Here is a 27,667-nt window from a genome sequence, read left to right as displayed (position 1 = left end):
CCAGCTGCTGTGCTGTGCTCACAGGGTGCAAACTGAGCTCTGAAATCAAAAGTGTAAGTTATGCTCTTCTGCTAAGTTTTTGAAGTTAGAAAATAATCAATTTTCTGGGCACATGCCAGTGCTCAAGATCTATAAACAAGTTATACAATAATAATTCCTTGGTATTTATTTCATTGAAATTTGTGCTTTTTCAATTTTGCTTTCAGTAGAAAATAATCAATTTTCTGGGCACATGCCAGTGCTCAAGATCTATAAACAAGTTATACAATGAAACATAATAATTCCTTGGTAATTATTTCATTGAAATTTGTGCTTTCAGTCAAGAAAATGGGAATTTATGATGGTAATAACTGTGTTGGGAATGGTTCTAAGTGCAAAGCAACTCAAACTGCTCTTGTGTCTTTTGCAGATTCACAGGCAGGTATGGACCTAAGTAATTCTCAGGACCAGCCCCTGGCTGCAGGTACTGTGCTCGTTCAGTTCTTTCACCTGCTCTTGAAATCTTTAATTTTTAAAGCAAGAAAAGAGACAAATTGCAGCTTGTTTAGATCCCCAGGACATTGAATAGCACAGTCACAAGTGCAAAGATGGGCATTAAAGGCAAAAAGTAAATTCTAGAACTGAAATAATAATGTGGAAGTTCCATGTTGTCTTAGAAAATTATAAAGGGAAAGAAGTCTGTATATCAGGAAAGGAAACATCTTCAGAATTTTGTGTGGGGAGGCAAGAATAATGTGGTTCTTTTGGTTGTCTGCATTTCCAAAAATATGAACACAAATCTCTTGTGTGAGCTGGACAAGGGGTTTAATTTCTCATTAATCAAAAAATAGCTTTTTTTCCTGACCTAATGTAACTCCTAGCTTGAAGGATTGGGGGGTTTTGCTCTCCAGCTGTGAAGTTAAACAATTTAAACAGCTATTTCACAACACTGCTGTGAACTTCAATAAATCACAGGATTGTTGAAGGAAAACTCCTCGTTTTTTAAACAAAATACTGACCTGAAACGTGCAGAAATATGCCTAATGTTGAGCTAGTCTGTGTGATGGATTTTATGAAAGAGGCTTTCTTTGAAAAACTTCAGCCAAATAAATTTCACCATAATAAAAAATGTGGCTTTGAGAGCAGAGAGGGTTCCTGGGACCTCCTGCTGCCACCAGCACCAGCAGAAAACTCTCTGATAACGTGGATGCTTCAAAGCACATGGGTGAAATGAGCAGAGGAGGGCAGCTGGGTTCAAAGAGGCTTCTGACTCAACGGGCTGAGCTGATTCCTGGCCTGAGGCCAGGATAATTAATATTTTGCCCAAGTGAACAAGGTAGAGCTGTGATTCCTTTTCCATGCCCTGAAGAACTTGCTTACCTGAACTTGCTTACCCTCAAGAACTCACCTGCTCGCAGCAGTTGTCAGAACACACCTGATATATGAAGTTACATCTCCTGGGATTGATTCCTGGGTTGATGTTTTTTTTTGTCATTTAGAACAACCACCAGAATAGTTAATCTTAAAACTTAAATGTGTGTGTGTGTGTTCTGTGTGAGAGTTTGTACATGGCTTTGGGAAGCAAATCCAGTCAACAAACTGGAGTAACCACATCTATAGGAAGAAGGCTGTGGGCATTGTGAGCAGTGCTGGGAGTCTGCAGATGCTTTGAGGTAATCATCTGGAAATATTCTTGGAGCATAGAGAGTTAATTATTGGTCAATTTTTTTCTTTTCAGAAGGACAGGAGGTTTTGACAGAGTGTAACCTGAACAAATCCCAGGAAATGGAAACTATGGATAGTGCAGAAGAGATGAAGGAACACACTCAGTCTGGTGAAGAAGCAGGAGGTAAAGTGGAGACTGAATTCTGAAAAATAAGTTATATTTTATCTTTTTAATAATCTGATTATGCTGTGAGAGAGACTGGGAAGTTTATGCTCTATCATGGCTCTGATTTGGCTGTGTGTCTGTAAAAGGAATAATGATACCAGTACCAGTTCAGAGCTTTTCAACACACTCTAAAGGAGGAGCAAATGTTTTCCATCGGGGAACCTCACGTGCAGTTTATAAAGGTCACTGCTAGAGGATCTGTGAAATATGGACAGCAAGATAAAAAAGCCTGTACATATGGTGAGCTCTTTTAATGTGTGTGGTAGCAGACAGAGGTGTAAAAGTAGTTTGCATATGACAAATGTGTGTGTGAGAACTGTACTTTTTATTGGTGGTGGTAAGCTACTCATAGCTGAAAAAAACTTGCCCTTTCTTTAAAAAAAAAAAAAGCCAGGTTACTTCAAATTCATAGGACAGCTCAGCCCTGTAGAATTTAAAACAGTAATCTTGGACTTTTAACTGTGGATGAACAGAAGATTGGTCAGTTCAGTGTTTATGGTTTAATTTGGACAGCAAAGCCTTCCTGTGCAACTCTGGAAGAAGACACAGGTAGGGATAAAGAATCAAACCAATATGCAGTGTTTTTAATTTAAGAGGCCCTACATAAATGCATATTTCTGTGTATCTTCAAAAACTAGTAGGGCCTCATCACTTAACAGATAAAAGCAACAGCTCCTGAACTAGGTGATTTTAAAGGACATAAGATGTTGGTTGTTCCCTGTAGCATAGATGTGATGTCTTCATTTTGGACTCAAACGAAGTGTTCAGAGGTTAAACTTTTGCATTATTAAAGTTGTAACTATTTATTAACAAAGTAGAAAACAACATAAAACACTCAAGGGAGTGATGTACTAGCCAAAGAGCCCGTGAGGAGGGTGGAATTAATCCCACTCGGGTGTCTGCAGCACCAGTGTCCAGAAGTGTGCTGGTCTCTGGCCGTTCTTGACAGGCAGGTTTTCTGACCAAATTTGGGTGTCTGACTTAGGATGAAGTGTCTCGTGTGCCCCGGGCAGCTGCTGCTCAGCAGGACTCTGCAGCCAGTGGAGGGTGTCAGTGCAGATGTCTGTGGGGTGGAATCCAGCTTGGGCAGACAAGTTCTGCTCTGCTTACCCCAAAACGAGAAGTTCGATGTTTTTGAACGCTGTGGATAAAAATCCACAGAACGTGGAAGGCTTGAGCCTTTTCTGCCTCCAAGGCATCTGATCTCCCTTTCAGATAGAATATTTACAGCCATATTCCAGCTCTTTGTCCAGCCCTTACACCATCTGCACTCTTGGCTCACTCCAGCCTCTGCTTTCCATGTCCTTGGCCTTTGTTCCTCCTGGTCACTGAGCTGGGGTGCAGGAAGCCAGGACAGGGTTTCTGTCACCATCCCAGAGGGGTTGCTCTGGCTTCTCCCCACCTTCCCACTGTGGAGCCCTCTCCAACTGCCTGCACATGCAGCAGGTCTGTTTCCCATTCCTGGCCTGTCTGGGCCCTTCAGCTTGAGCACCATTTCCCGGGTGCTTTTCCATACGTTTGAGTCGGGTGCAACTTAAATTGTGAGAGAATGTTTATATTGATACTACTGAGGTACCATTCAGTTTTTATATCACTACTGATCTCTTCACATCTCTTTGCAATTTCTTCTGGAATGCAAATGCTGACAATTTACATCTCCAAGATAATGCTGTAAATGTCAAGAAAACATCATGTCAGTGAGCGACTCCCTTACCATTAGAGCCTCCATTCAGTGTAAAGTGAGTACCAGCCTACTCAGCACTGCAGTGCTCTGTTCTTTGATTCTCCCTGCAGGAATAAAGACATGAGTGCTAGGAGAAAGCTGCTTTAAATCCACAGAAAAAAAGATAGCTACAGAATCTCAGTGTAAAGTGGCATAAAATATATATTGTTTACCTCATTGTTTCACACACGATTCTCTACAGTCATTCTGATACTGGAAGCAGAATAAATCTTAAATATTTAAGCATGCTACACTAGTACTCTAGGCTGTGCAGCTACCAGTGGGTGCACTTAGATTTCTTCCTAAAGCCCAGCACCACTTCAGTTGCTGTCTGGTACTAAAATTCATAAATAATCTTGGCTTTTGTGTCAAGCCTACTATATAACAGCAGCAGCTACATGAGTCACTGAGCAGTCCTTGCAGGTCAATAATGACCTGTCTTACTTCTAGATAAGTGAAGCCAGACTCTGACTGTTGTCCTGGTGGGGTTATTATCATTCAGGGATCACTAACTCTGTTAAAAATGAATATGTGGTGGTCTCCAGAATCACAAAATCAAAATATTGTCAGCATTGGTGACGGTGCTTGGGGAGTGGAATGTATCCTACCTACACCTGAAAAGTCTGTGCAGAGGAAAAAAAAACCAAAAAGCTCTGCCTGGCATTTCTCCAGGTGTGGTCACTAATACCATCATTGCAAAGGAAATTTAAAGAGAAGCAATGGAAAATGTTTCTGTGGTTCTCATAAACGTTAATCACGGTGTCCGTAATCCATCCCTCTTGTGAGCGAGCAGTTCCACTCCAGTACCTTTGCAGCTCATGGTAGATGACAGCCCTGCACCACAGGAAACACCTTTTTTTAAAATCCTGACCCCTTACCCCATCCATGCCCACTGGGTTTGTTCCATCTGCTGAAGGCCATCGTGAGAACATGAGGCCACTGACTCAGAGATGAAGCACCTGATAGTCTGCTTTCCACTGCCTTGGCGTGGCTGTAACAACATGGGTTCCTCCAGTAGTTACAGCTGATTTTTTTCCATGTCCCATCAAATATTCATCATAAGGAGTGACATTCCAGTTTCTTGGACTAGACATTTTTTGTGCATCTTGCATTATGAATGGATGACACTCTAAATACATCGTGGGGACTTAGTGTGAGGCTTTGAGCAGAAGCTGGAGCCTGGGCAGATGTAGACGTTGTCTAGGTCGAGTTTGGTGGAGCCTTTTGTGCTTGGTCTGCAGGAAGTGGTGCTGTGATCCTGTCAAAAGGCTGCAGAAACTTCATAAAGGTGCTAAATTAATGCATAGGGCTGAAACATCACAACTGGTGCTCCTCAGGCATGAGAGAATCCACTTTTTCAGCAAGTGGTTCTGCGTTGGCACTTTGAGGATGGGCAAACCCTGGCTGATGAGGTTCATTCTGACTGTGCCACTGGTGAAGGTGAGAGGCCATGCCAGGAGAAGAGTTCAACCTGTCCTGTTCCACAGCCCTTTGAAAAGGGCTTCAGCAGAGATGATTGCCAAACATGGGGCAAACAATCAGGCAGAAGGCTACGGTGATATGTTAATTAAAAGCTTGATGGAGGAGAACAAGGAAAAAGAAAGAAAACACCCTTTTTTTGCCTCAAGGGAATGGAGGCTGCATGCTGTGGTGCACATGGTGTGTGCTTGCCTGCAACCATAAAAAATACACTGTTCCCATGGTGCTTCCTGTGTCTGGTCTGAGCAGAGACGAGCAATGAGGCAGGGGAGGAAGCTCTTTAATTTCCCTCCTTTCTTTATGCGCCCCCAACATTGTTACTTTTGGTGGCCAGAAGTCGAAGCAGCCTTAATTTTAAAATGAAATTTAAAAGCCACGTCCTGTCCTACAGGAGTCTCGGAGCCAAGCCCAAGTGTTGTGCCCTGGCTCCATCCCCTCCTCTGTTGAGGCAGACAGCTTTTGGGGCGTTGTGAATGTTAACAAGCTTTCATGGTTGTGAAATAAAAAGAACTCGAAGCCACACTTGTGGTTTAGGGATGCTAATTGCTGCTGCAGCCCGGGGTGTGAAAGGGGGCGGTTAAAAGGCTGGAGTGAGACAGGAGAGGCTGACACAGCCCGGCCGAGGCGGGGACTGAGGTTCCAGCCCTGCTGCTAGCACAGGCACTTATCTGCTCGAAAAGGAAGTGCCGTTTTTTATCAGAATATTACATCTCCCGAGCCCGGATCGAGCCCTGCCGCTCATGGGACTCGGGGGTTATCTCACAACATCAGCGCTGCACAAGTTCAGAGCTGGGGATTTCTGTACGTGTTACCAGCAGGCAGGGGCTCGGTGCTGCTGAGCTGTGTCGGGGCTCTGCTCCGGCGGCCACCCGTGAACTGACAGTCTCCTCCTCCAGCAGCAGATCCTCCTGGCTTTGTTTTCGCTCGGCAGCGGCAGGAGCGCTGCCAGGCACGCTCGGTGACATCAGCACCCGGCGCTTGTCACCTCAGCCTGGAAACGGTTGACATCAGCTTGGACTATCCTGCGGGGCTGGTAGCCCAGGGCACCCAGGGCTGATAGAGGAACTCGGATATTCCGATTGCCTTGAAGTAATCAGGGAAGTGCAGCTATTTCTTGTTCTAATTAACCCGTTGTAGTTGGCAGAAACTCGAATTTGCTTTTGAGATACCCGAGCCATTGGTGCAGGCTGGCAGGAGGGTGGGTGCACAGTGATATTTAATAGGTGGTGGGCTCCTTTCCCTAACTTCTAAACCTGATTTTTGATTCACTTGTTCTACAGTGTGAATCTTGCATTTGTCCAAAATAATTCCTTAAAATTAAAGCTGAGGGAAATATCTATTCTTTTGGCATAAGAATAAAATCTAGTCCAGGGTAGATGAGTAGTGTGTTCCCTCCCCACCCCCCCAGCAGGAAATAAGTGAAGATGAAGAAAACAGCCCTAGGAACTCAAATCACATGTCATTGTAGAAAATGATCCATTTTTAGAAATACAGGTTGGTGGAAAGGAAATCAGTTAATTAAGATGACTCACATTTTGCCCCCAGACTCAGCTGTTCCTTGGGCACAGAATGCCTGAGCTGAAGGGGCAGGTTTTCTACTCAGGTGCTGCTGGGGAGGCACTGGAAAGCAGAAATAAATCCATAAGAGTCAAAACTTTACCAAAATACAGCCAGTGGTTCCATAACTGTTGAGATTGGTGAAGCTCAGTTTCCAGTGGGCTTGGCCCTTGTGGCTGCCTGACTTTTGGTTGAATGATCCTAGGAGTAAGCAAAGAGTAAATCAGGAGTGTTTAACCACAGACCCCTCCATTTGGAGAGAATGTATTTGTAATCTAAAATCTGAGTCTTGGAATCTAGATTATTTACTATTGGAATTTTTTTTTCTTAACTGAATTAAACCAAAACACTCAGTTTTGTAAAGATGATGTTGTTCAAGGATTTTGAGCAACATCTTAAGCTCCTGTCTTCAGTTTGTAAGTGTTAAAATTCCATTGGTATCTGTCACAGATTTTCCTTTTCTTCATATAATTGTATTTTCATGTTGTGTTTTTTTTAGTCCCAGTCATGGGAATATAAAACATTATAAGCAAGGCTTTGGGGAGATGAATTACAAAGGCTAAAGGAAGCCACACTTTGAACTTCTCAGGCTGGAAGTTCATTTGAGAAAGCAGTTGACCAGGGACAATCATGCCTGAGTGGTTGTATTAGTAATCGGTCCCTTGATGTAACTAATGAGGGCGATTACCCGAGTTTAACATGTGGCCTTTTTCAGTCTGACTGTTGGCTCCAGATGTTCTCTGATTAACTGTCTAATTGAAGCCTGATTTAACGGTTGTGAGTGTATCTGCCTTTCTGGACTTCAGGAATTGTAATTTTAAAAGTGTTCTTTGTGGGTGCTGTTACCTGTGACAGAAGGGAAGAGCTGGCACAGCTTCATCTTTTTCTGTTTTTTTTGTGTTTTGTTTTATGAGAGGGAGACTTTAAAGATGTTAAGATTTGGAAGGATGATGTTAACAAGTGTCATCAGTGAAACAGAACTCATCTGGGAAAGGCTCTGGGTGCTATGGGCCCAAGGCTGTGGGATGATGTCCCTCTGATCCTCTCTGCTCCTGGGCAGTGCTGGAGTTACAGGTGTATGAGGAACCACAGCAAGCTAGTGACACTTCTTTTAATTAAAAAAAAATAATTAAAAAAAACCCTATGATGGCTTTAGCATAGTACTGACCATAGACTTCCAGCCCAGAGTCATGTTGTCTCAGGTAATAACATTGTGATTCCCCAAGTCCTTTTTGTAGTGTCAGTTAAATGCCTTATTTCCCATTTCCTCCCCTAAACCATGGCCTGGTGCTGCCTGGGGGTGTTGTGCTTTGGGTTCTTTAACTCTAGCCTTGGAAAACATTTCTCCTTCATCACTATTTCTATTAGTAGAACTTCAACATGTTTTGGAAACCTTTTGAAGGAAAGCTCTAGTAAGCCCTTTAGATGATTGTTAGGCAGAAATTGTTAATAGATGGGAAATATCAGGTTTGAAATTAGATACCTACACAGGAACATATGTCTTGATGAGAAAAATCCTTGTATTTTAATAAGATGTTTTAAGAACCAGTTACATAATTCAGGTTTCCTGGCTCACATGAGCTTGGAGATGATGCATGTTGTTTGATAATTCTTTTTTTGTAATTAATTGTACAGCTAGATAAATGATACTGTGTGCTAATGATAGCAAGACACTGGTATTAATGAAGTAGAAAATACCCATCCGAGTGCTTGGGAAATGATGCCTGCTTTGTCTGGTGGGGTGTTTTTCCATCCCAATTCTCAGTGCTGCATTTCAATGCCATTTGTTTCTATTTTTGTTTCAAGTCACAATAAACCCAAGGGAACTGATGCCCACGGAGCCTGCCCGCCGCAGAGGGGAGTCGGGAGAGTTTCTCCCCTAGTTCTAGCAGTGAAATTTCCCCCAGGTGCACACTGCCCTGGTTCAGCCAGGGATTGCCACCTCGAGGAGGCTTTGCATGGTGTCTGGACAACCCTTTGTCAGGAGCAGCATTGCTGCTGTGTAGAACAGGGAGCCTGGCACTGCAAGAAACAAAGGCAGGCTGGGCCAGAGGAGCCTGAGCTCCTTCCCCTGGACTGGTACCTGCAGTGGTGTAGGAGACAGACACCAAGTTCCCTGATCTCCAGATGTGTTCCTCTGTTAAAAGAGAAAACAATCTCATGTTGCTGTCGTGTCACTTCCCTTTTTATCATTCCCCAGTCTCCAAATTTTCCCTATCTGTATATATGTCATGTTTTGACATGTATGCCAGTTGTTTTCTTGTTGTTATTTAAGGAGAAAGACTTAGGTGCAGCATTGATTGGAGGTTTTTTTTTCCCTGTTTCTAATTTGGATGGGCTGTGCTGCAAACCTCCCTTTCCATTAAGGAATAAGTGTGTTTAACTCATGACACATCTTCCCCCACAGCACATTAATTCCACTCTAGAGGTGTTTTTCATAAACATGCAGGATTGTGACTTTAATTTGGAAACTCCGCCGACTTTGGCAGTTTCACCACGTCAGCCAGTTCAGGTAAAGGAATCTCCTGTTCTGGGAGGGGGCCAGTCGAGTGTGTGTGCACTAGGTTTGGGTTTTCAGCTGCTGTTCCTGGGGACAGTTTGTGGAGATAACTGATAAATCATCAGTTAATACCTGTCAGATCCAGGTAGTCATGAAAACCCTTCGATTGGCACACGTATAGACTCCCTTCTTGTTCTTTGGAGTCTGAATCCTATTAACAGCTGTCAAAACCTGGTAAACTATTTATATGCTTTCACAATTTGTTTAATTGGATAGTTAGGAAATGGCATACAAGAAAAGCTTTTCTTTCTTTCTTTTTTTTCCTTTAGTCTGGCTGAACATCTGTAGCATTAGGGGCTCATTATCTCGGAATTGGCGTAGCAAATCAGCAGCGTCATTAAAATGCCACATTAAGATGATTAAGTTTCTTTGTTATCCAGTTGACTTTTTGCATGTGCTGAGGATTTCACGATTATGACCCTGCTCCTTGTAAAACACTTGAGCAACATCCCCCTTTTGTGCCGTTGCCTTTAATAGCTTCTGGGTTTTATTCTCTGTGCTTTTCATAACGCTGCTGGTAAACTTTGCTTAACAACAGTACAAAACTTACCTCTCCTATATCTGATGCCAAGGTCCTGGATTAAATATACTAATTGGAAGGTTTTCCTTACAAGACTCTCTCCTAGAGCAAATAGCTAAGACAACAACGCTCCAGCTTGTCCTAATTGTCTGCTGCTGTTGACTTCTTTTTTAATTTGTGCATCTTACAGAACGTACACAAGCAGTGTTCATGTGGTGACTCAGTCTGAAGTTGCCACCACAGCCTTATTTTGGAGTTTTTCCAGAACCCATTGTTTTTACAGTGTTTCAGGTGAAACAAAAATATTACTCTGGAGTATGTCTTTCATCTTGTAATCATCTCCCCAGGAAATGAAACCCTGTGCATCAGCCTTAACGCATCAAGCTGGTACTTTGTTGTGTAAAACCTACCACGTTTTGTTCTGCAGCATGTATTACCTTCATGAACTTGCTCAAGAAAAATAGTTACCTGGGCTGGACACCACAGTTGGACTTTCCTTGTACAACCTCTTCACTTTTCTAAGCACAGAAGAGATGACAGCACTTCTTTTTTTTTTTCAGCTGGGGAACTTTGTTAGTGCTGTTAGGAATAATTGTGTTTTTCCTCACTTAAATTTCCCTTTTCTGCTTAAACTTGCAGCTACCTTCCTCTTGGTTAAGGCAGGCCAGCCTGGAAACTCCCTCAGCTCATTAAAACATGTTGGTGTGATTTTTAAGTGACCAATGGAAACCTTTCCACACAGCTGCCAGAGTCGTGATGTTCCCTGTGCCTGCCAGCACACAGAGCAAGTGTCAGGGCTGAAAAAGGGACCTGGTTGCTTCAGACCTCTGCAACCACTGGTTTAATTTTAGATTAACCAGTCCCAAGCCATCTTCTCTTCAGACTGCTTTGTGCCAAAGCTTCCTCCTGTATCGCTCTCAGGAAGGCAGCGTAGATTCTCAGCAATAAGTGGTGTGTTAGGACAGAAAAACTTCAAGCCCTCTTTTTATTTGTTTAAAAAAAGTCTCTTCCCTAGTGACCTCTGCTGTTGCCAGGCCTCAGAAGGTGGATTCAATGCAAACTGCAAAGCTTTGGTGGGATGTGCTGGGCAGCTGGAGTGCTGGTGGTGTCTAGGGGGACGCAGTGGTGGAAGAGCCTGGGCCAGAACTCAGGTGCATCCTCCTCTGTTCCTGTAAGAAACCAAGCAGTCAGCATGCATGTGAGAAATGCAGAGGTGCTCGTTTTCCACGGTGGAGCCATGGGATGGCTCACCCAGCTCGTGCCAGTCAGCGAGTGCTTGGCATGGGGAGCTGGGGCAGGTTCACACCGCGCTGCACAAACGCTGGCAGAGCTCCGTAAAAGAGAGAAGAGCTGCGAGCTGTGAGGTTGGGGTGAGAAACAGCAGAAAACAGCAGAGAAGCTGTCTCAGTTGGAGGTTGCCAGTCTCAGTTGGAGGTTGCCAGTCTCAGTTGGAGGTTGCCACTCGTCCTCCACTGCCCGGTAGGCGCGTCTGATGCGGACAAAAGGTGAGACGTTGAGTAGAAAGTGGGAATTGAAATTGTTTCTGAAACTACCAACAAGGTGCAGCTGCAGCATGTGCTTCCTTTTACCATGCTGAGCAGGATGTAGCAGATTATTTTGGAACAGCCTCCTCTTGAAAGGGAAAAAAAAAACCCAAATCAACCAACCTACCAAACCTTTTATTTTATTCCCTTTGGAAATGACATTCTGTTGAAAGGTGCTTTCAGCAACTGGCAATAATTCTTCCTTGGAGTGATGGAAATGGAGGAATAAACTAATTTTGAAGGCCTCTTGAGGGCAGGATCACCCTCAGATGTGCTGTTGGCAGCAGAAGGTACCTGCAGGGAAGGCTCTTTCAGCGGCAGTAGGAGCTCTCAGGATATGAGGCAGAGCTGGTACTGAAGATGGCTTGGAGGAAAACGGCCCATTGGTGGGTGAATCCAGACCTCTGAGCCAACACCCAAACTTGTGTGAGCTCTCCTGGGGCCAGGGCACTCAGCCCCAATACCAGACTTGAATAACATCTGGGATAGGGGGATAAAAGCACATGATGTGGAGGAAAAGCCATCCCTCTGGGTGTCATCACCCAAGGTGAGCACAGGAGGAATCCCAGAGCTTTCCACACTGCCATGGATTCTTGCAGGGGATGAAGAATTTTATCACCCACCTGTTTCTTCCACCTCTCTTCAACCCAAAATCAGATTGGCTGGGCTTAGAGCAAGCTTTTAGGATAGAGGAGTGATTTTTATCACTAAAATATAGTTGAAAATGTTGACTGCATGAAAATATTGGTTGCCAGCTCTTTATTTTTCAGTGCTGCTTTTATGTTGCCACCTCATTTGTGCTGTCACCCAGTGTTTGTTCTCAGCATTTGATGTGGTTTGTTACTCAGAACCAGAGCTAATACACGTTCAGCAGTCCACGTTTGGTACTTTGGAGAAAGGACAAGTGATCAAGTGCCACATTTGACTGACTAACCCTGGCTTTGAGAGAGGAGCAGGTGGCCAGGAGAACTCTACTTTCAAACAGGAAACTGTATTTTGTCTCTTGGTGCTTTTCTTCACTGGGTAGCTTGAGGCATCACTCCAGTTTCAGCCATAGCCTAGCTCAGGTCTAGGTGGAAAAGGCAGCTGCAAGCAGAAAAAAAAGCTGCCCTGCCAATTTGTAAGGATTTTAATGCAAGTGCTAGGAACACTGGAGTTAACAGGGGAAAGGAAATTCAGCAGCATAAGTTTGGACTCATCAGCTCTTTATAGAGTGTGACTGAATTGCTTGTGTTTTTACATGGGAGCATTATTGTTAGTAAGTTATTAGCTGCTTGTTACTGTCTCCTCTTGTCATGGAATTGCATCCAGGGGCAGTCTCTGTCTCTGAACATGGCCTTGGGTCTGGGAACCTGTTCACAAGTGCTGGGGACTGATCCTGGGGGGTCTTTGGGTTCTTTGCCACATGCTCTCAATGTGACTTTGGACAAATCTTGTCTCTTTTCCAGCATGCAGGAAATCTTTCCCCTTCCTCTGCTAGTTCTGCTCACACAGTAGGTTGATGTATATCACCATTATTGGATGCTTCTCACACACTTGAGGTCTTTGGATAAAAATTGCAAGTTGCAAGTGAAAATCAGGATTATTGATTAGCATTAACTGATGAGAATCTACCTTGTGGGAGCAGCATGGGAAGTCTTACACCAGATCAGACACATTTCTTAGGCACGTATCAAGCACCAGAGGTTCTGCAGGAAGATAGAAATGTCCTTTTTTCTGTGTGTCTTACTGTATTTCCAGTTCACAGGAAGAGCCTGAGACACTAATTTCTGTGGCTAATTAGTTTGTGGGAGTAAGTATTTCATTGGAGTCCTGAATAGTGCCCTGTAATTGCAGGAGAAGTTTGTGCTGTGTTATACTTGTATAATCTGTAGGAGGAAATTATTCACAGTAATTAACAGGCAGGTCAATATTTTGAAGTTACCTCACTGAGCATCATTAAATGTATATGACCCACCAAGATTCCCATCTCAACTGTGTTTCTTCATCTTTGGGTGTTTAATTCAAGCTTTCAGGAAGACTGATAATGTAATTCTATGTCATTTTTGGTGAGTTGTTTTTCTGAGAAACTTCACTGAGCATTTTTTTCACTTTTGTGCTTTGTTTTACCTGCAGATGATATGGTTAAAGTGAAAGGTGAATACAGTGAAAGAGAGGAGAGTGCTTTAAATTCAGAGCCTATGGAAACCCCGGAAGAATCTGACGTGCCTTACACCTATCCCAGAGAATATACTGACTATGACAGCATTAAACTGGAAAGACATTCTGGCTCCTATGACAACGTCAGGCCAGCTAGTGGAAAAATGAATTGTGATATCTGTGGATTAGCCTGCATTAGCCTCAATGTCTTGATGGTTCATAAGCGTAGCCACACGGGTAAATATCCCTACGTTCTTATTCTAAGAGCTGAATACTGAAAGGATAATGATTTGTGATCTTAGACTACTTATTTTAAACAAGGATACCAAAATCAGCATTTCCGTGTTCTGTCCTTGAAGCCACATGTGATCTCCAGCAAGTTCCTCACTTTTCTGTGCCTCACTTTACCCACCTTGCTTCTTACCAGGATTGAATGTTGGTAAAGGCATGTTTGTGAGGCGTTCTGTAAAGTTTGGATGAAAGGCACTATGTCATTGGAGTGTTTCAGCCACAAAACACAAGTTAGATTGGTTTTGGTGCTGCCATTTCAGCCAGTGTGTGCATTTCTCTCTGTGCTGTACTTTGGCAATAGACCAACGAGCATCTTGGGTTTCAACCTGCACTGAGATAAGACTTTTTATTTTTTTTCTAAAATTTGCTAGCTTTTTGGAATCAGCCTCCTCCAGAACACTTGTTTTCATGGAAAAACTGTGCAGCATTTTCCATAGTTGTGTGTCTGTAGCAGCAGCTCTGACAGCAGAGCCGTGTAACCCCCAGGGCGGGCAGCGGAAGGGCTGCGTGTGCTTCTGGAGAAAGAAATGGATCCAGCATCTCATTCTTTCCTCCTCCTCCAAAAAGGAGAGGGTGTGAGGACAGCATGATACCCACGTAACCATTAAATGTCCTTTTCTGTATGTCATTTTAAGGTGAACGGCCATTCCAGTGTAATCAGTGCGGAGCTTCCTTTACTCAGAAGGGAAACCTCCTCCGCCACATTAAACTACACACAGGGGAAAAACCTTTTAAATGTCATCTTTGCAGCTATGCCTGCCAGAGGAGGGATGCGCTAACAGGGCACTTAAGGACACATTCTGGTAAGTGACTTCAGAGACACTTCATGTGTTTTAGATGTGTGTCACTAGGACACGAGGTGTGGAAAAGAGTCAGTCAGCAGAGTTTCCTCAGCCAGTCTGGTTCTGAAGAGCTGATGACTGGCAGTGACCACTCGTTCTGCCTGCTGAAACTGTCTTGGGACTTGGCTCTGCCCTTACCCAGTCTGTGATTCTAGGATTTGGGTTGGAAGGTACCTTTAAAGCTCATCGAGTCCAACCCCCCTGCACTGAGTCGGGACTATAGCAGGTTGTCCAGACCCCCAGCCAACCTCACCTGGGATGGTTCCAGGGGTGGGGCATCAACCACCTCTCTGGGCAGCCTGGGCCAGGGGCTCAACACCCTCAGCATCAGAAATTTCATCTTCTCCCTGTTTGAAATCTCCCTCTTTTAGTTTAAAACCATCACACCTTGTCTTGTCACAACAGGCCCTACTAAAAAGTCTGTCCCCAGCTTTCTTACAGAGCCCCTTTAAGTACTGGAAGGCTGCAGTAAAGTCTCCCTGGAGCTGCCTTTTCTCCAGGCTGAGCCACCCCACCTCTCTCAGCCTGGCCTCACAGAGAGGGCACAGGGATTCCTACTGTCTCAGCTGTGTGCTGTGAGGAATGGCCTCTGTACCTGCTTGCACAAAACTTAAACTCTGTGATATTTTCAAACAAGTGGAGCTGGCTGTGCCAGCAGGCTCTGGATTTCCAGAGTAGCATGAAGATGTCCTCTGCCAGGACTTCCTTCTGTCCCTGTCCTGAGCTCCAGGAGCATGATGCAGGACAGCCTGACTCCTGGCAGTGGACACCTTGCTGTCACATAGTGCCTTTCATCTGAATGTCTTAACGTGCTCCACAAACACCACTGGCTTCCCTCCAGACCAGGGGTGGGTTTTCTGGCCACTTTACAGATGGGGAAGTGGAGGCACAGAGCTGAGGTGACTTGAACAGCAAGGCAGGTATAAACTGATCCATCTTCCTTGCCCCAGTTCTGCAGGAGCCAGGGTGTGCTTACTCTGTGCTTTGTCTATATCCTGTATTATACAGGGGAACAGAAAAAAACCCATTTATTCTTAAATGACAGATGTTATCTCTGCACTGCACTTTACCCTAAAAAATAAATCGAACCTCACAAAGAATCAAAGTTAAAAATGAGCTTATCTGACATGGATAAATGAGATTCTGATTTAATGGAGACCCAGCACAGTGGTGGTGACTGTCCCCCACCAGCACAATGCCAAAAACCTCATGCTTCAAACCCATCATGTGGTTATTGTGACTGAAGTTTCTAAGTGCTGGAGTATTAAACAACATTAAAAAAAATCTGACTCCCATAAATCAGTGAATAATCCCATTAGCAGCAGAGGGCTTGGTCCTTTTGCACAGTATGCAGTGCAAGGCTAGTTGCATTTGTGCTGTACAGGGATGGTGTGCCTGGGAGTCAGAGGATGTCTGCTCACAAACCACTGGTGAGATAACTCAGTGAGTGTTCCCAGCCCTTGTGTATGGGGAACTGGGAAAGGCTGTGTGGCTATCTTGAGTTACAAACCACTTTGTTTTAGCCTAAATGAATTAGGAACATAATTTGCTTTACAATAAACACCCTTGGAAATGAAATGAACCTCACATATGGTCTCGGTTTGGGTTAACTTGATGACTTTCATGGAATCCTTGAACAGCTGTGTGCAGACAGGACCAGGTCAGGCAGCAAGGGCAGCTGCAGTCCTGGTTTAGCAGCAGCAGGGTTGGTGTTCCCTAGGGAAGTCACTCCAAGGGAAGTCATCAGCTAGAGCAGGGTTGTAGGAACCTGAGCTCCTGGGAACAGCATCCAGTTGTAAACCCTGCTCTTCTTTCCTGAGCCAGGGGGGTGAGCAGGAGCTCTGTGCCCACTGGGTTTCACCCTCTGTAACTCTTGCAGTGGGTACAGCACTCTAGAGGAGCTGAGTGCATCCCCGTGAGCTGGATGTGTGCTGTTGGTAACTCTGCACTCCACTGTGAGGGGGGCAGCGTTTCAGTAGTCCCCTTTGGTTACCTCAGACTGCACTCTTCTTTTTCCAGTGGAGAAGCCATACAAGTGTGAGTTTTGTGGAAGGAGCTACAAGCAGAGGAGCTCGTTGGAGGAGCACAAGGAGCGGTGCCGCACTTACTTGCAGAACGCTGGCGTGTGTGAGCCTGGTGAGTGTCACACCCCCGGGGGCTTGGGCCTTTGGTGTTAGAGGGCATCTGGTAAGCTGCTAATTCACAGCCTGGGAGCAGTTTTCACTGCAGTCTGAAGCTGAAGGGGCTGTAACTTCTTAGAAAAAGGTCTGGTTGAGCGCACCCCTCAGGCAACCAGTTAAGAATGCTTTTTTAAAATCACTTTATTTTGCAGTTCTTTGAGTAACAGGTCTAAAATGCATTGTACACAGCATTTCTGTAGGTGACACTCTCAGTTAAACTATTCCTATGTTAATGGTGCTGTGTGGCTCGTTTTATTGGGTGAGTGGATGCCCATGGTTGTTGGCAGCAGTTGTTCATGTCTCAGTCCATTTGATGCCCCCTTTTCTTTAGAATAAGAACTGAATTGGTTAGAATTCACAGAAATTGGTGTGGATGCTGGGCAGTTGAATGGGGTGGTGTCCCAGAGGTGACCAACAGATCAGTTGAGGAGATAGTGAGATGCAAGGGGTGTCTCTGAGGGTAGAGCTGCCTTTGAGAAAGGCTGGAGGTGAAATGTGTCAAAACAGTTTTTCATGTTTTCCTTTTCACAGTCTCAGTGCTGCAGTTCCGAAAATACTCCGGTGACAAATAACTGCCATAGTCTCTGAGCTTGCTTAGCTTGAATATTTCAAACCCTAAAATGAACTTGTGTGATTTCAGTCCCACAATACACCAGTAAGTCAGGAAGGAATTACTGTTCCCATTTGGAATCAGACTGCTTGTGACCTCCCAAAAGTTGATACGACTGATCCGTAGCAGGGCTGAGGATACAATTTGAGAATTCAGGTTCCCATTGTCTTCCTAGGAAGTCTTAAAAAAAATCAAAAAACAACTTTGAGGACTTGAGCTTCCTTGTTTTGACTGTGAATTTCAAATAGAATTTTCTTTCCAAGGAAAAGGCTAAACTGGAAACTGGAGGAAAATTAATCCTTAGAGAGATGAGTTAAACAAGGCTCCTTAATAATAAAAATAATTGTATTTGCTGATATGATTATTCTGCAGAGATTTTCACAAGCTGGGTCTGACAACCAGTGTGAAGACCTGTTGGTATGTGACAGGGACTGTGTGGGTGCAAAGTCTTTGCCCTGTGCAGAGCCAGCAGGTTGGTGTATCAGCACATGCACACACAAAAACACCTATAATGAAATGATGATCTAACAAAGGTAGTGTTATAGTTTCTCCTTGGCAGCAAATGAGATTCTTTACAGCATTAGTGAAACAAATGGTTACCAGAGTGTCAGCAAGTTTTGGTTTTCATGAGAAGCCATCCATGGTGTGCCTGTGGTTTTACCTTACAGTACATGCTCCTGTGATGGCAATCACTCCGAGATGTCCGCCACGTGAGAGTGGAAAACATCATACCTGCTACAGATTACTGCTCTTAAATGATTCTCAAGCTTTATATTCATTTCAGAATAGCAACATTTCCCTTATCCCAGATCTGCTCTGTGGTTGTCCCTGCAGTGGGACAGTACACCTGAAATCAGGCAGAAGGAACACAGGTTTCCTGTACGACCTGATGGGGCTGTACCCTCCTCTGCCTTTCAGACCTTTCAAAACACACTGCAGTGGTTTTAGTGGAGTAGTAAGTTTTCTGAAAAACAGGAACTCCAGCCGTGGTTGAGGCATTTCCATTCGATTCCCCGGTGTCAGCACGGTGTTGGTGACAGAGTCAGGGGGAGGGAAGGGCCTCAGGAGGCCATTTAGGGCATTCGATTTGGGTTTTCCCCTAAGTTTAGCATTTTGTGCATTTTGTAGTGTTCATTTTTTGATTTCTGACCATTTTCCTCCTGGCATCACTTTGAATCTTGGTACTTCTCTGAAGCCCTTTCAACGTTCTCATGTGGAGCCACCTTTAAGCACACACATGCTCTAGTGCCATCAGCCAATAATTAATTAAAATCTTGAAAAGCATCAGGACCATAATAACCATTCTAGATGCTCTTTAATAGGAGGTTTGATGTTCCAAATGTAGCAGTGTGGAAATACTTCTGAAAGAAAGGGTTTATATAACAGTATTGTTAGAGCGTTGCTCGGTCCCTGATAACAATCTCTGGTCACATTGTTCTCATTGCACAATAACCCACCTCTCCGTTCCACTCTCCATTATTTGCTGACCACACAGAGATGCTACAGGAAGCAATGCCTCTAATTTGAGCTCTGCTTTGTACTTTAGGGTTTGTTAACGATGCCTGCATGTTCTAAAAATGACACTCACATCTACGGCGTGGCAGAAACCACACTATGGAAACAGCTCAGCACAGGCTGAACCATGGTGTCTTCATGCTCTGGGCTGGAAGAAGAGTCTCTCTGTTCTCTACCTCCAGAATGACATGGCTGCAGGGGACAGCATGATTCAGAGAGGTCACCCATCACCCAGTGGCTACCAGAAAGCATAAGTAGTCATCCAGAGGAGATAAATCACCTTTGCACAAAAATTTTCTTCTGGAAGAAAAGACAAGATCCCCTGAAATGTGCACATTGCTGAGGCTGCCAGCACTGCTCAGCAGCTCCACAGAGACATCTCTGGTGGGGATCAGGGACAGCTGTAATTGGTCACCAGGGTTAGCTAAGCAGATGGTGACCCAGGTTTAGAAGTGGTCAGGACGTGGGAGCTAAACCCCATCCTTGTTGTGTAAAATAATGTAAGAAAAAGTTGGAAGCTTGGTTTTCCCTGTAAATCCAGAGGCATGTGTGAGAGCACTGATCTGATCTGAACAAGACTGAAGAGGGTGATTTGTTTGGTCTGCAGAGCTGCTTCCAGCATCCTTAGGGTTTTTGTCATGTTCTGGCCATGCAGTTGAGCCATGAGAAGTGTTCAGCTTGCAGGACCTTGCAAGACCACAGCCTGAAACAGATCCAGTGCTTTGGAAATCTGGATTTTTCTTCATTTGTTTTTCCTCGGTGTAACTCTGAGCAAAGCACTTGATCATTTCTGTCAGTCCAGCCTGAAATTTATTTTTAGGTCCATGTTATAATTAGATAATTAGTTCTTTAAACTAATGTCATAATGCGCAGTGGAATCACCCAGCGGGCGAAGTAATTGAAGAGGGAGACAGGGCAGGATTAGCTCTCTCTGTTTGAGAAGTCTTTAGAGAATTTTGACTCAAAAAAAAGTTTCCTAAACACTAATTATTATTTTTGGGCTGTTTAATAAGTCCTCCAGAAGAAAGAGGTGGGTGAGGTAATCTTAAGTTAGCTTTTGAGTAGGGAGGGCAGCGCTGTGGGAGGGAACCCGTGTAACCACCTGTGTCTCAATGGGAGCAGACAATTCCCTCAGGCTGTGTCCCAGAGACATTGTCAAAGACCTTCTGTGGCCCATAAACAGAGACTTGTTTTTCTTTAGGAAAAAAATGGCCTTTAGCAAGGAGCAGAAAATCTTCATGTGAAAGAAAAGACCCTCAGCGTTAAAATAAAATGGCAGACAGACATCAATCAAGGAAGATTGATACCTACAGATGTCCCAGGACATGCTATGTAGGTCAGTAGTTACTGTCTCTTCAGCAATCTGTCTCAGTAAAGACGATTGTTACCTCTGCAGGAAGCTGCTCGTCTGCCCTCTTGACACTAATTTAATAAAGTTCCCTTGGTGGCACATAAATAACTCTGACAAGACCAGTAGTCACTGGTGTGCTACATGCAGCTTCTGGTGTGTTTCCAGGGCTGGCAGAGAGGGACTTGCAGAAGCTTCACCCTTTGTATCTGTCAGAACACAAAGATTCTGGAAGTGTGAAGTTAAAGCTTTAACAGAACATGAGTACAAGTCATGGAGGTAAAGATGGAGAAAAAGAGGAACTAGAACAACAAAGTAAGAAAGATGAAGAGTGAGGCCCAGGGAGCTGCTCTTATGACACGGATGAATTGTGTTTGGTTTCTTTTTTATGTATACAGCACTGTCTGTATGATCTTGATCAGGGTAGTTGTGGGTTGTTGGTTGTTTTTAAAATTTAAATGACTCTTATCAACGATTTGTGCAATGATCCTGTCAAGGTGAGAAGCTTTCTCTGTTGGGCATAGTTCAAACCTCAATCTGCAGTTATCTAAGGGCAGTCTGAATCTCTAAAGCATAGTCCAGTTCTTGGAGCATGAGACTTAAATGGCAGTTCTGAAATTACAAATCCCACACCATTATTCTCCAGAAATAACTAGAGCTCCTGGCCCAAATCCAAAGGGATGATGATGTTCTGCTGACCTGAATTCCCCTTATACTCTCATCTTAAACTGATGATTTGCCTTTTGATGTAAACCACGAGGCAGCACCTTGGTGCCTCATGCTGGAAGCGGGTCCAGTTTAGCAGCTGATGAATGAATACATTTATGAAGTTTCTAAACATGCCAGAGTAGTTTGGAATAAAAATCAGCCTGGAAGAGCCCTGTGTTACTGGGTAGGTGTGCTGGTGGGTCTGGTTGTCCTGTGTGCTGTGGGGTCACAGCCTGGGGGGGACAGGCCAAGGGCAGTGCTGAGCTGAGCCCTGTTATCCCATCTGCCCTGAGTCACTGGCAGCTGCTGTACTTAGGAAGCACTTCACATGTTCAAAATGCTGAACAAACATTAACAAATAGTTCTGGCTGAGGTTTGGTGAGTCATGGTTGGGGCTGACTGAAACTCCTACGATATCAATAACAGCAATAATAAACAGGTAAGGAGTGGCTGACTCTGAAATGGGTAGGGAGGTGCTGCACACAACGCTATGGAAGGATGATGTTGCATTTTTATCACTTGCTGTACTTGGCAAACTGCAATTTCAGTCCAGTGCTTCCTTAAAACTGCATTTAGCAGGGCTGAGGCCAGGGGAGGTTTAGGTTAGACATTAGGAAAAACTTCTACACCAAAAGGGTTATCAAGGACTGGAACAGGCTTCCCAGGGAAGTGTCTGAATCATCATCCCTGGATGTATTTAAAAGCCATCTAGATGGGGTGCTGAGGGCTATGGTGTAGAAGTGGCCTGGTACAGACAGATAATGGTTGGACTTAAGTCCTTTCCTACCATAGTGATTCTCTGAAGTGATACCAAAGTGCTTCTGTTGGTTTCCTCTGGCATTACTTCTCCCTCGTGTAGATGATGCTTCATCTGTTCAGGTTTGCTGGTGCAGCAGAGCCAGTAACACAGCAGCTGAGGCCCTTTCACAGCAGGATCTGGCCTCTGGTGTTCCCTTGGGGAGGTGGATGGACCCTGCCTCATCTCCATCTGCCTCTGCTTAGACACCAGCTCCAGAAGGCACAGAACACAGTGATCCCTCACACTGCAGCCCTTCGTGCCACGTCTGAGCGTGCCAGCAGTGGTGCCCTTCGTGCCAGGTCTGGTGCCAGGGCTGGCTGCTGAGCAGGAGCGAGCCCCCGGGGCAGCCGCGGCGGTTGTCTCGGTATTAGTGTGGTGACAGTGAGATGAGGTGGCAGAGCCCTGGGGCTCGGGGCCCACGGGGGCTCCCTGGGCCAGCTGAGCTGAGCACTGCTGTGGCCAAGTGCCAGGCACCAGGCAGCGTGGCTGGAGGGACCCGGGAGTGTGGCCGGAGGGACCCCAGGAGCGTGGCCAGGTCCCTGGGGCAGTGGCCCTGGCTCACTGGGGCCACCGTGGGGCACAGGGACTCTTCCCAAAGTCAGGTGTGCTGGAGGGTGTCCATGAGCTCCACAACACCTGAGGCTGAGAGGGAACTTTCTGAACTAGCTTTAGCTCTGGCACTTAGGAAAAACTGTGTGATGGTGACACCTGGGAAAAAAATGAGTTCAAGTGAATAGGCAAAGGTTCTGTTGTTTAGATTTTACTGGAACGTTGATGGATTTCATGCAGGTTTCTTAGTGGTTAGTTCAAAAGACATGTACCTATGACTGATACCTAAAAAACTGTCTTACGGTGATGTTTTGAAGCACTGTGTCAGTCTGCAGGTGTCACAGTCTTACTCAGAAGAAAAAAGCCAGGCTACCAGAGGTGGTATCTCCAGCTACGTTCTGTAACCAACCTTCCAGCCCGTTGATTTCACACTTCCTCTTGCTCATGAAGGTGCTGGGTTCGTAGTCTGTGCTCTCCTTGCACGAGCTGGGGACTGCACGACCAGGGGCTGTGCTGTGCTTGGTTCCACTGACCGCAGCCGCTGCCCAAGGCGCAGAGAGCAAGAGCAGCAGAAAAGGCAAAACCAGTTTACATCAGTCTCCAAACTGCTTCCTCCCAGGCAGTGTGGCAAACTCCGGAGAGCAAAACCATTCATCTCTTCCTTGCTTTTGAATTTTCTTTTTTTTTTTTTTTTTTTCCCTTTTCACCTACGTGTTTTTTTTTTGTTTTGTTTTTTCTTTTTCTTTTTCTCTTCACATTTTCCAAACTAGCGAGCGTGGAGGCAAGGCACATCAAGGCAGAGATGGGGAGTGAGAGAGCCCTTGTGCTGGACAGGCTAGCGAGCAACGTGGCAAAGAGAAAAAGCTCAATGCCTCAGAAATTTATTGGTAAGAACAAAACCCCTTTTCATGTGCAAGTCGGTAACCTATAGTACAATACCTCTGCTTGTTTTAAATATCCTTCCCAAGCTTATCATCTAATGCAAGACAGTATAAATAAAGTAACTTTGATTATTTTAATGTGCTTCTAGGGATCTGTTGTAGGGTCTGGTTTAAAATAACGTGCTCTGTCAGATTTTTGCACTGGATGGAAGCTACTACTGTGCTCTGTGTCTCTTTGTGTAGGCAGTTTATGAATGTATTGTGAGAGTTTCCCTGTGTTGTCTTCTGTACCTGTGAAATGTTCTTTGGGTTCTTCACAGGAAGATTTTGTGCTCTGAAGAGCCGGGTGCTCTTTCTAGTCAGCAGGAGCTGAAGGCACTTGCAGGATGCATGTGTGGAATAAGGCCTAAAGACAGAGAAGTGTTGGGCTTCTGTTTAGTCATCCCGCTGAATTCAAGTATGACTAAAAAAATATCAAATCCTTTCTTGTGGTAATTTAAGCAACGAGATGTTTCCATAGCATTTTGTTTGCATTTAATTGGATACGATCAGAGTTTTGCATGCTGGGGATCCCAAATACGAGTTGGGCAGGTTCTGGTGCAGTGAACGCCTGCTCCTCCTGGCTGGTCCTAGTTCATTAATGTGCCTTTTAAGCAAATAAGATGCAACTGTGTGTCCTGGGTAAGGCCCTGGCTTACTCAGCAGTTACATTAGTCCCAGTGATGCTCCATTTGCTATATTCTGTGTGGTTATACAAGGGATTGAGTGGTTCTTAACGTGACCTTCACCCTCAGAACAGGGGCCTGTGTGGTGATGGGTGTCCACACATCACGGGGCAGGGGAGAAGTGTGGGGCTGGCTGAGCAGGCAGGGACCTGCTGGGGTCACACAGCCCCACCAGGCAGAGGGGTGGCCCAGGGACCTGTGTGGGTCCAGAGTGCTGCCGAATCCAGGGATATGGAGAAGAAGCCAGAGTTCTAAAGGTAATGCAGCTCTTGCTTGGTTTGGTGGGTAGCACTGGACTTCCAGCTATGAAAACCTGTAACTTTTACTTAGACACCTTGGTTTGGCTTTACAAAGGTCACATTTTCTACAGGAGTGAAGTAACCCAGCCCACTCTATCCGAGTCTTCGGGGTACTTCATACTGAAACTGTTGACTGTGTGACTGAGACCTCACGTGTCACGCTGTGATTCCACCAGTCACACTAATGCAAATACTTTTGAAAATCTTTAGCTTCCATTTTTTTTAGCTCTGAGATCAGCTTCACCCTGTCTTGGTTTACTCCTGCTACCAGTCAGTCTCTGCCTGTTTCATTAAACACGCCGGCAGCGGGACACGACCGCCCAGCAGACGCTGGACGTGAAGGACGAGGGGTCTCTGGGGTGTTCTACCAGAGCTCCAGTTCCTGTGGGGGACAGATCCTTTTGGATTGGTGGCTGTGCTCAGTAACGTGGTCTGGAGGGGGCACGAACTGATGCTGCATCACACCAGGGGTTTTGTGCAGGAGGTGGGAGGGCCCAGGGCAGCCCACCTGAATGAGCAAAGTAACCGATTTCTGAAACATAGGGGGGTTTCTCAAACCTGTGTGACTGGCATGTTCTTGTTAGGTAACAAGTGAAAAAATTACTCACCCGTTCCCTTTCATCCCTGGGGAGTATGTTTGCAAGAGCAGCCTGGGCGACCTTGGTTTGACTCCTGTGACTCCCTGAGCTGTGTGTGTAGGAGTGTGAATCTGCCCGGGCAGCTCTGGGATTTCTTGGGAACGGGCCCTCTCCGAAGGGGTGCTGATTTTTCATTTTGTCAGGAAGGAGGGATAGAGATGTGTGCTAACAAGGCATCTTTGTTTGGCTCGTTTCTGTGAATGAAGTCTATTGATCAGGAAGAAAACCCTTTGTTATTATTTGGGGGCTCTGCAGAGTTTCATATGAACTCCGGGAGTCTTGCCCGCTTTATTTTTTCACATTTTCATCTTCAGTAGCTGCCTCCTGTGCACGAGTGTAAGTCTCAAACAAGGGCACAGCTCAGCAGAGTGTGTGCTTGATTCTAAACCCCTGCTCCAGGCTCCCCTTTAAAGGCTTCTCCTGCAAAGATTCTGCCCTCAGCTTTTCCTTTAGCTAGCAGCAAACAAGGATTTGAAGGGAGGTTGATGATTTTGAGCTTCTGTTTTGCTGGGCGTTTCTATTCTCTCTGTATATGGGCCCAATATACAAACCCTGGGGGTTTTTTGACTTCCTGGTTTGATTACTGAACAGATATTAAAAAATAACAAAGACAAATAGCCCAGCAGAACAGGTCCTTGTGCTGGTGGCTCCTCACTGCTGTATGAACACTCCTGGGGCCACACCTCCAGCAGATTCATTCTGCACTGAGACAAGAAGGAGAGGTGTCCTGATATCCAGGGCTGCTCTGCCAATGGGCACTGGAGAACCCATGCATTTAATTTTTAATGTGTTTTTCAGTAGCTTTGTGGTGCTTCACTTGAAGGCAGCTGAACCCACAATAACCCATCACCTTGTCCTGCTGGCTACCAAGAGAAAACATCAGCTGCTTTTGGCACGGCCCATCCTTCCCCTCCCCAGTCCCTATATGCTCCTTTTTCTTTCCTTGAATCATTGATATCAACCCTCCTGACTGCTTGCTGCTGTTAGAGTGAAGCCCTCATCTGGCTTTTTGTCCCTTGCCACGGAAGGGTTTGAGGGGAGACAAAATAATCAAACCAGGGTGGCCCCCACATCTGCTTGGTTGCAGTGTGGTGCTGCAGCACTTGGATGCAAACTGGGCCTGCTGAAGTACAGGCATCAGTTCCAAGGTACTGAAATTGGGCATGTGCTCACCTTGGTGTCTGCTGAGACAGTGGGGAGGGAGGGAGAGAGAGAAGCTGTTTTTTCTGTAGCACCTTTTCCTCCAAAAGTATCTCTGAAACATCAGGGTGGGGTTTACAGCCCAATTTCTTGCCCTCTCCCGTAAGGAATTGTAGAATCAGAGAATGTTTGGGGTTGGAAGGGACCTTAAAGATAAACCAGTCCCCCACCCCCACCACCATGAGCAGGGACACCTCCCAGTGGGCCAGGTTGCTCAAAACCCCATCCAACCTGGCCTTGAACACCTCCAGGGCTGGAGCATCCACAGCTTCCCTGAGCAGCCGGTGCCTGTGTCTCACCACCCCCAGGGTGAAGAGCTTGGGTTCTTCATCTCACCCCATGTGCCGTGGCCTTTTAAAACCACAGCACTGCGGCCCATTAACGTGTCAGCAGAGCATCTGGGTGCTTGGGTTTTGTTTGATAGAACTGGTGACTTCAGAGAGACAGACAGGCTGCCGTGGGGACTTTAAAAGCCACCAGGACAGCGGAGTGACGGAAAACAGTGAGAGCCTTGGTGAGCACACGCTGCGTGTTTTGTCTCTTCCCTCACAACCCTGAGTCCTACCCCAACGTTTACAGGGAGTCCTGTCTTATTTTTGCTTTTGTTGCCCTTTTTATTTTTTTTTTTTAATTGCAAATTTTCTTTCACTGCCTGGAGCTGGGTTTATGAGTCATACAAAGGTGCTGCATGGCTTTGTTTCCTTCTGTGTGAAGCTGGGTAGTGAGTTTTGTTGAGGGTTGGGAGCAGTTACACTCTTGTGGTTGTCTAACCTTTTTGAATGTTTTAGAAGAGAAACGTGAGCTCCTGGTTTTCTGCCTCTGCAGTGAAACCTGATGAGTTTCATATACATTGAGTCATGGTGTTGACAGGTGACTGATAAACATCTGCACTATCCGAGTTACCGTAACTAGAAGATCAGTGGATCTGATGTTTGCAACTCACCTGTACATGAAACGTTTGGTCTGGTCCGTTTTTTCTAAAGCTGTGAATGATTTTGTTTTATGTAACCACAGAATTCAGTTACTTACTCCTAGACATTCACCAAAAAAAAGCGACTTTAGGCCTTTTGGGAGTAGTTTTATCTCCTCCTGGAACTGGGCAGAGACAAAACCAGTTGCCATGGTTTTTCTGGTGGAGTTGGGGACAAGTCAAGGAGGAAAGGCTGCAGTCTTGGTGCTGAAAATGGAGGGGTTTGTTTCATTATCAATTAACTCTTTTACAAGGATTATAACTCATGATGATTTACTATTTTTTAGAAACAAGGTGAAAGAAGTTCATCTATGGAAGCTTTGATAATATTCTCTCTCTTCAATCCCAGAATAATTTGTCAAATGTAATGATTTGTCCAGTCAGTATCCTCCCCATCTCCTCTATCAAATTTTAACTTCCAAACCTGAACTTTAAAAAAGACATAACAAAACCCAAATCAAAAACCCTCCCAAAGGCTGCCTGTGTGCTTGAACGGCCTCTTTCCTCAGAGAACATTTCGTGCCTCTCAGCTTCCCAGAGCCATTTGGGAAAGGCATCGTGGCGTTTAGCTGCTTCTTTACCCCCCCGGTAACCGACTCTCTCCTCCGGCAGGGGAGAAGCGACACAGCTTCGACGTGGGCTACAGCCCCAGCTTCGTGTACGAGAAGGAGAGCGAGGCGCAGGGCCGCACGATGGACCAGGCCATCAGCAGCGCCATCT

The 27,667-nt window shown here is 45.3% G+C and overlaps 1 protein-coding gene across 1 annotated transcript; it reads left to right on the top strand.

Annotated features, from left to right (window-relative positions):
* Positions 1-423: 423 nt before the first annotated feature.
* On the top strand, positions 424-27,660 carry LOC103771799 (zinc finger protein Aiolos-like; the record flags this gene model as incomplete). The annotated part of the gene is made up of 7 exons (XM_008939111.1): positions 424-463; positions 1,718-1,828; positions 13,369-13,629; positions 14,319-14,486; positions 16,545-16,661; positions 23,005-23,121; positions 27,560-27,660. Coding segments are annotated over exons 1-7 (915 nt in total), but the record flags the coding sequence as incomplete, so codon positions are not given.
* Between the last annotated feature and the right edge of the window lie 7 nt (positions 27,661-27,667).

This window comes from Merops nubicus, unplaced genomic scaffold (genome assembly GCF_000691845.1).
Source record: "Merops nubicus isolate BGI_N331 unplaced genomic scaffold, ASM69184v1 scaffold6434, whole genome shotgun sequence".
Lineage (NCBI taxonomy): Eukaryota > Metazoa > Chordata > Aves > Coraciiformes > Meropidae > Merops > Merops nubicus.
The sequence above is the reverse complement of the archived record's forward strand: the minus strand, read 5'-3'. Positions and strand labels throughout refer to the sequence as shown.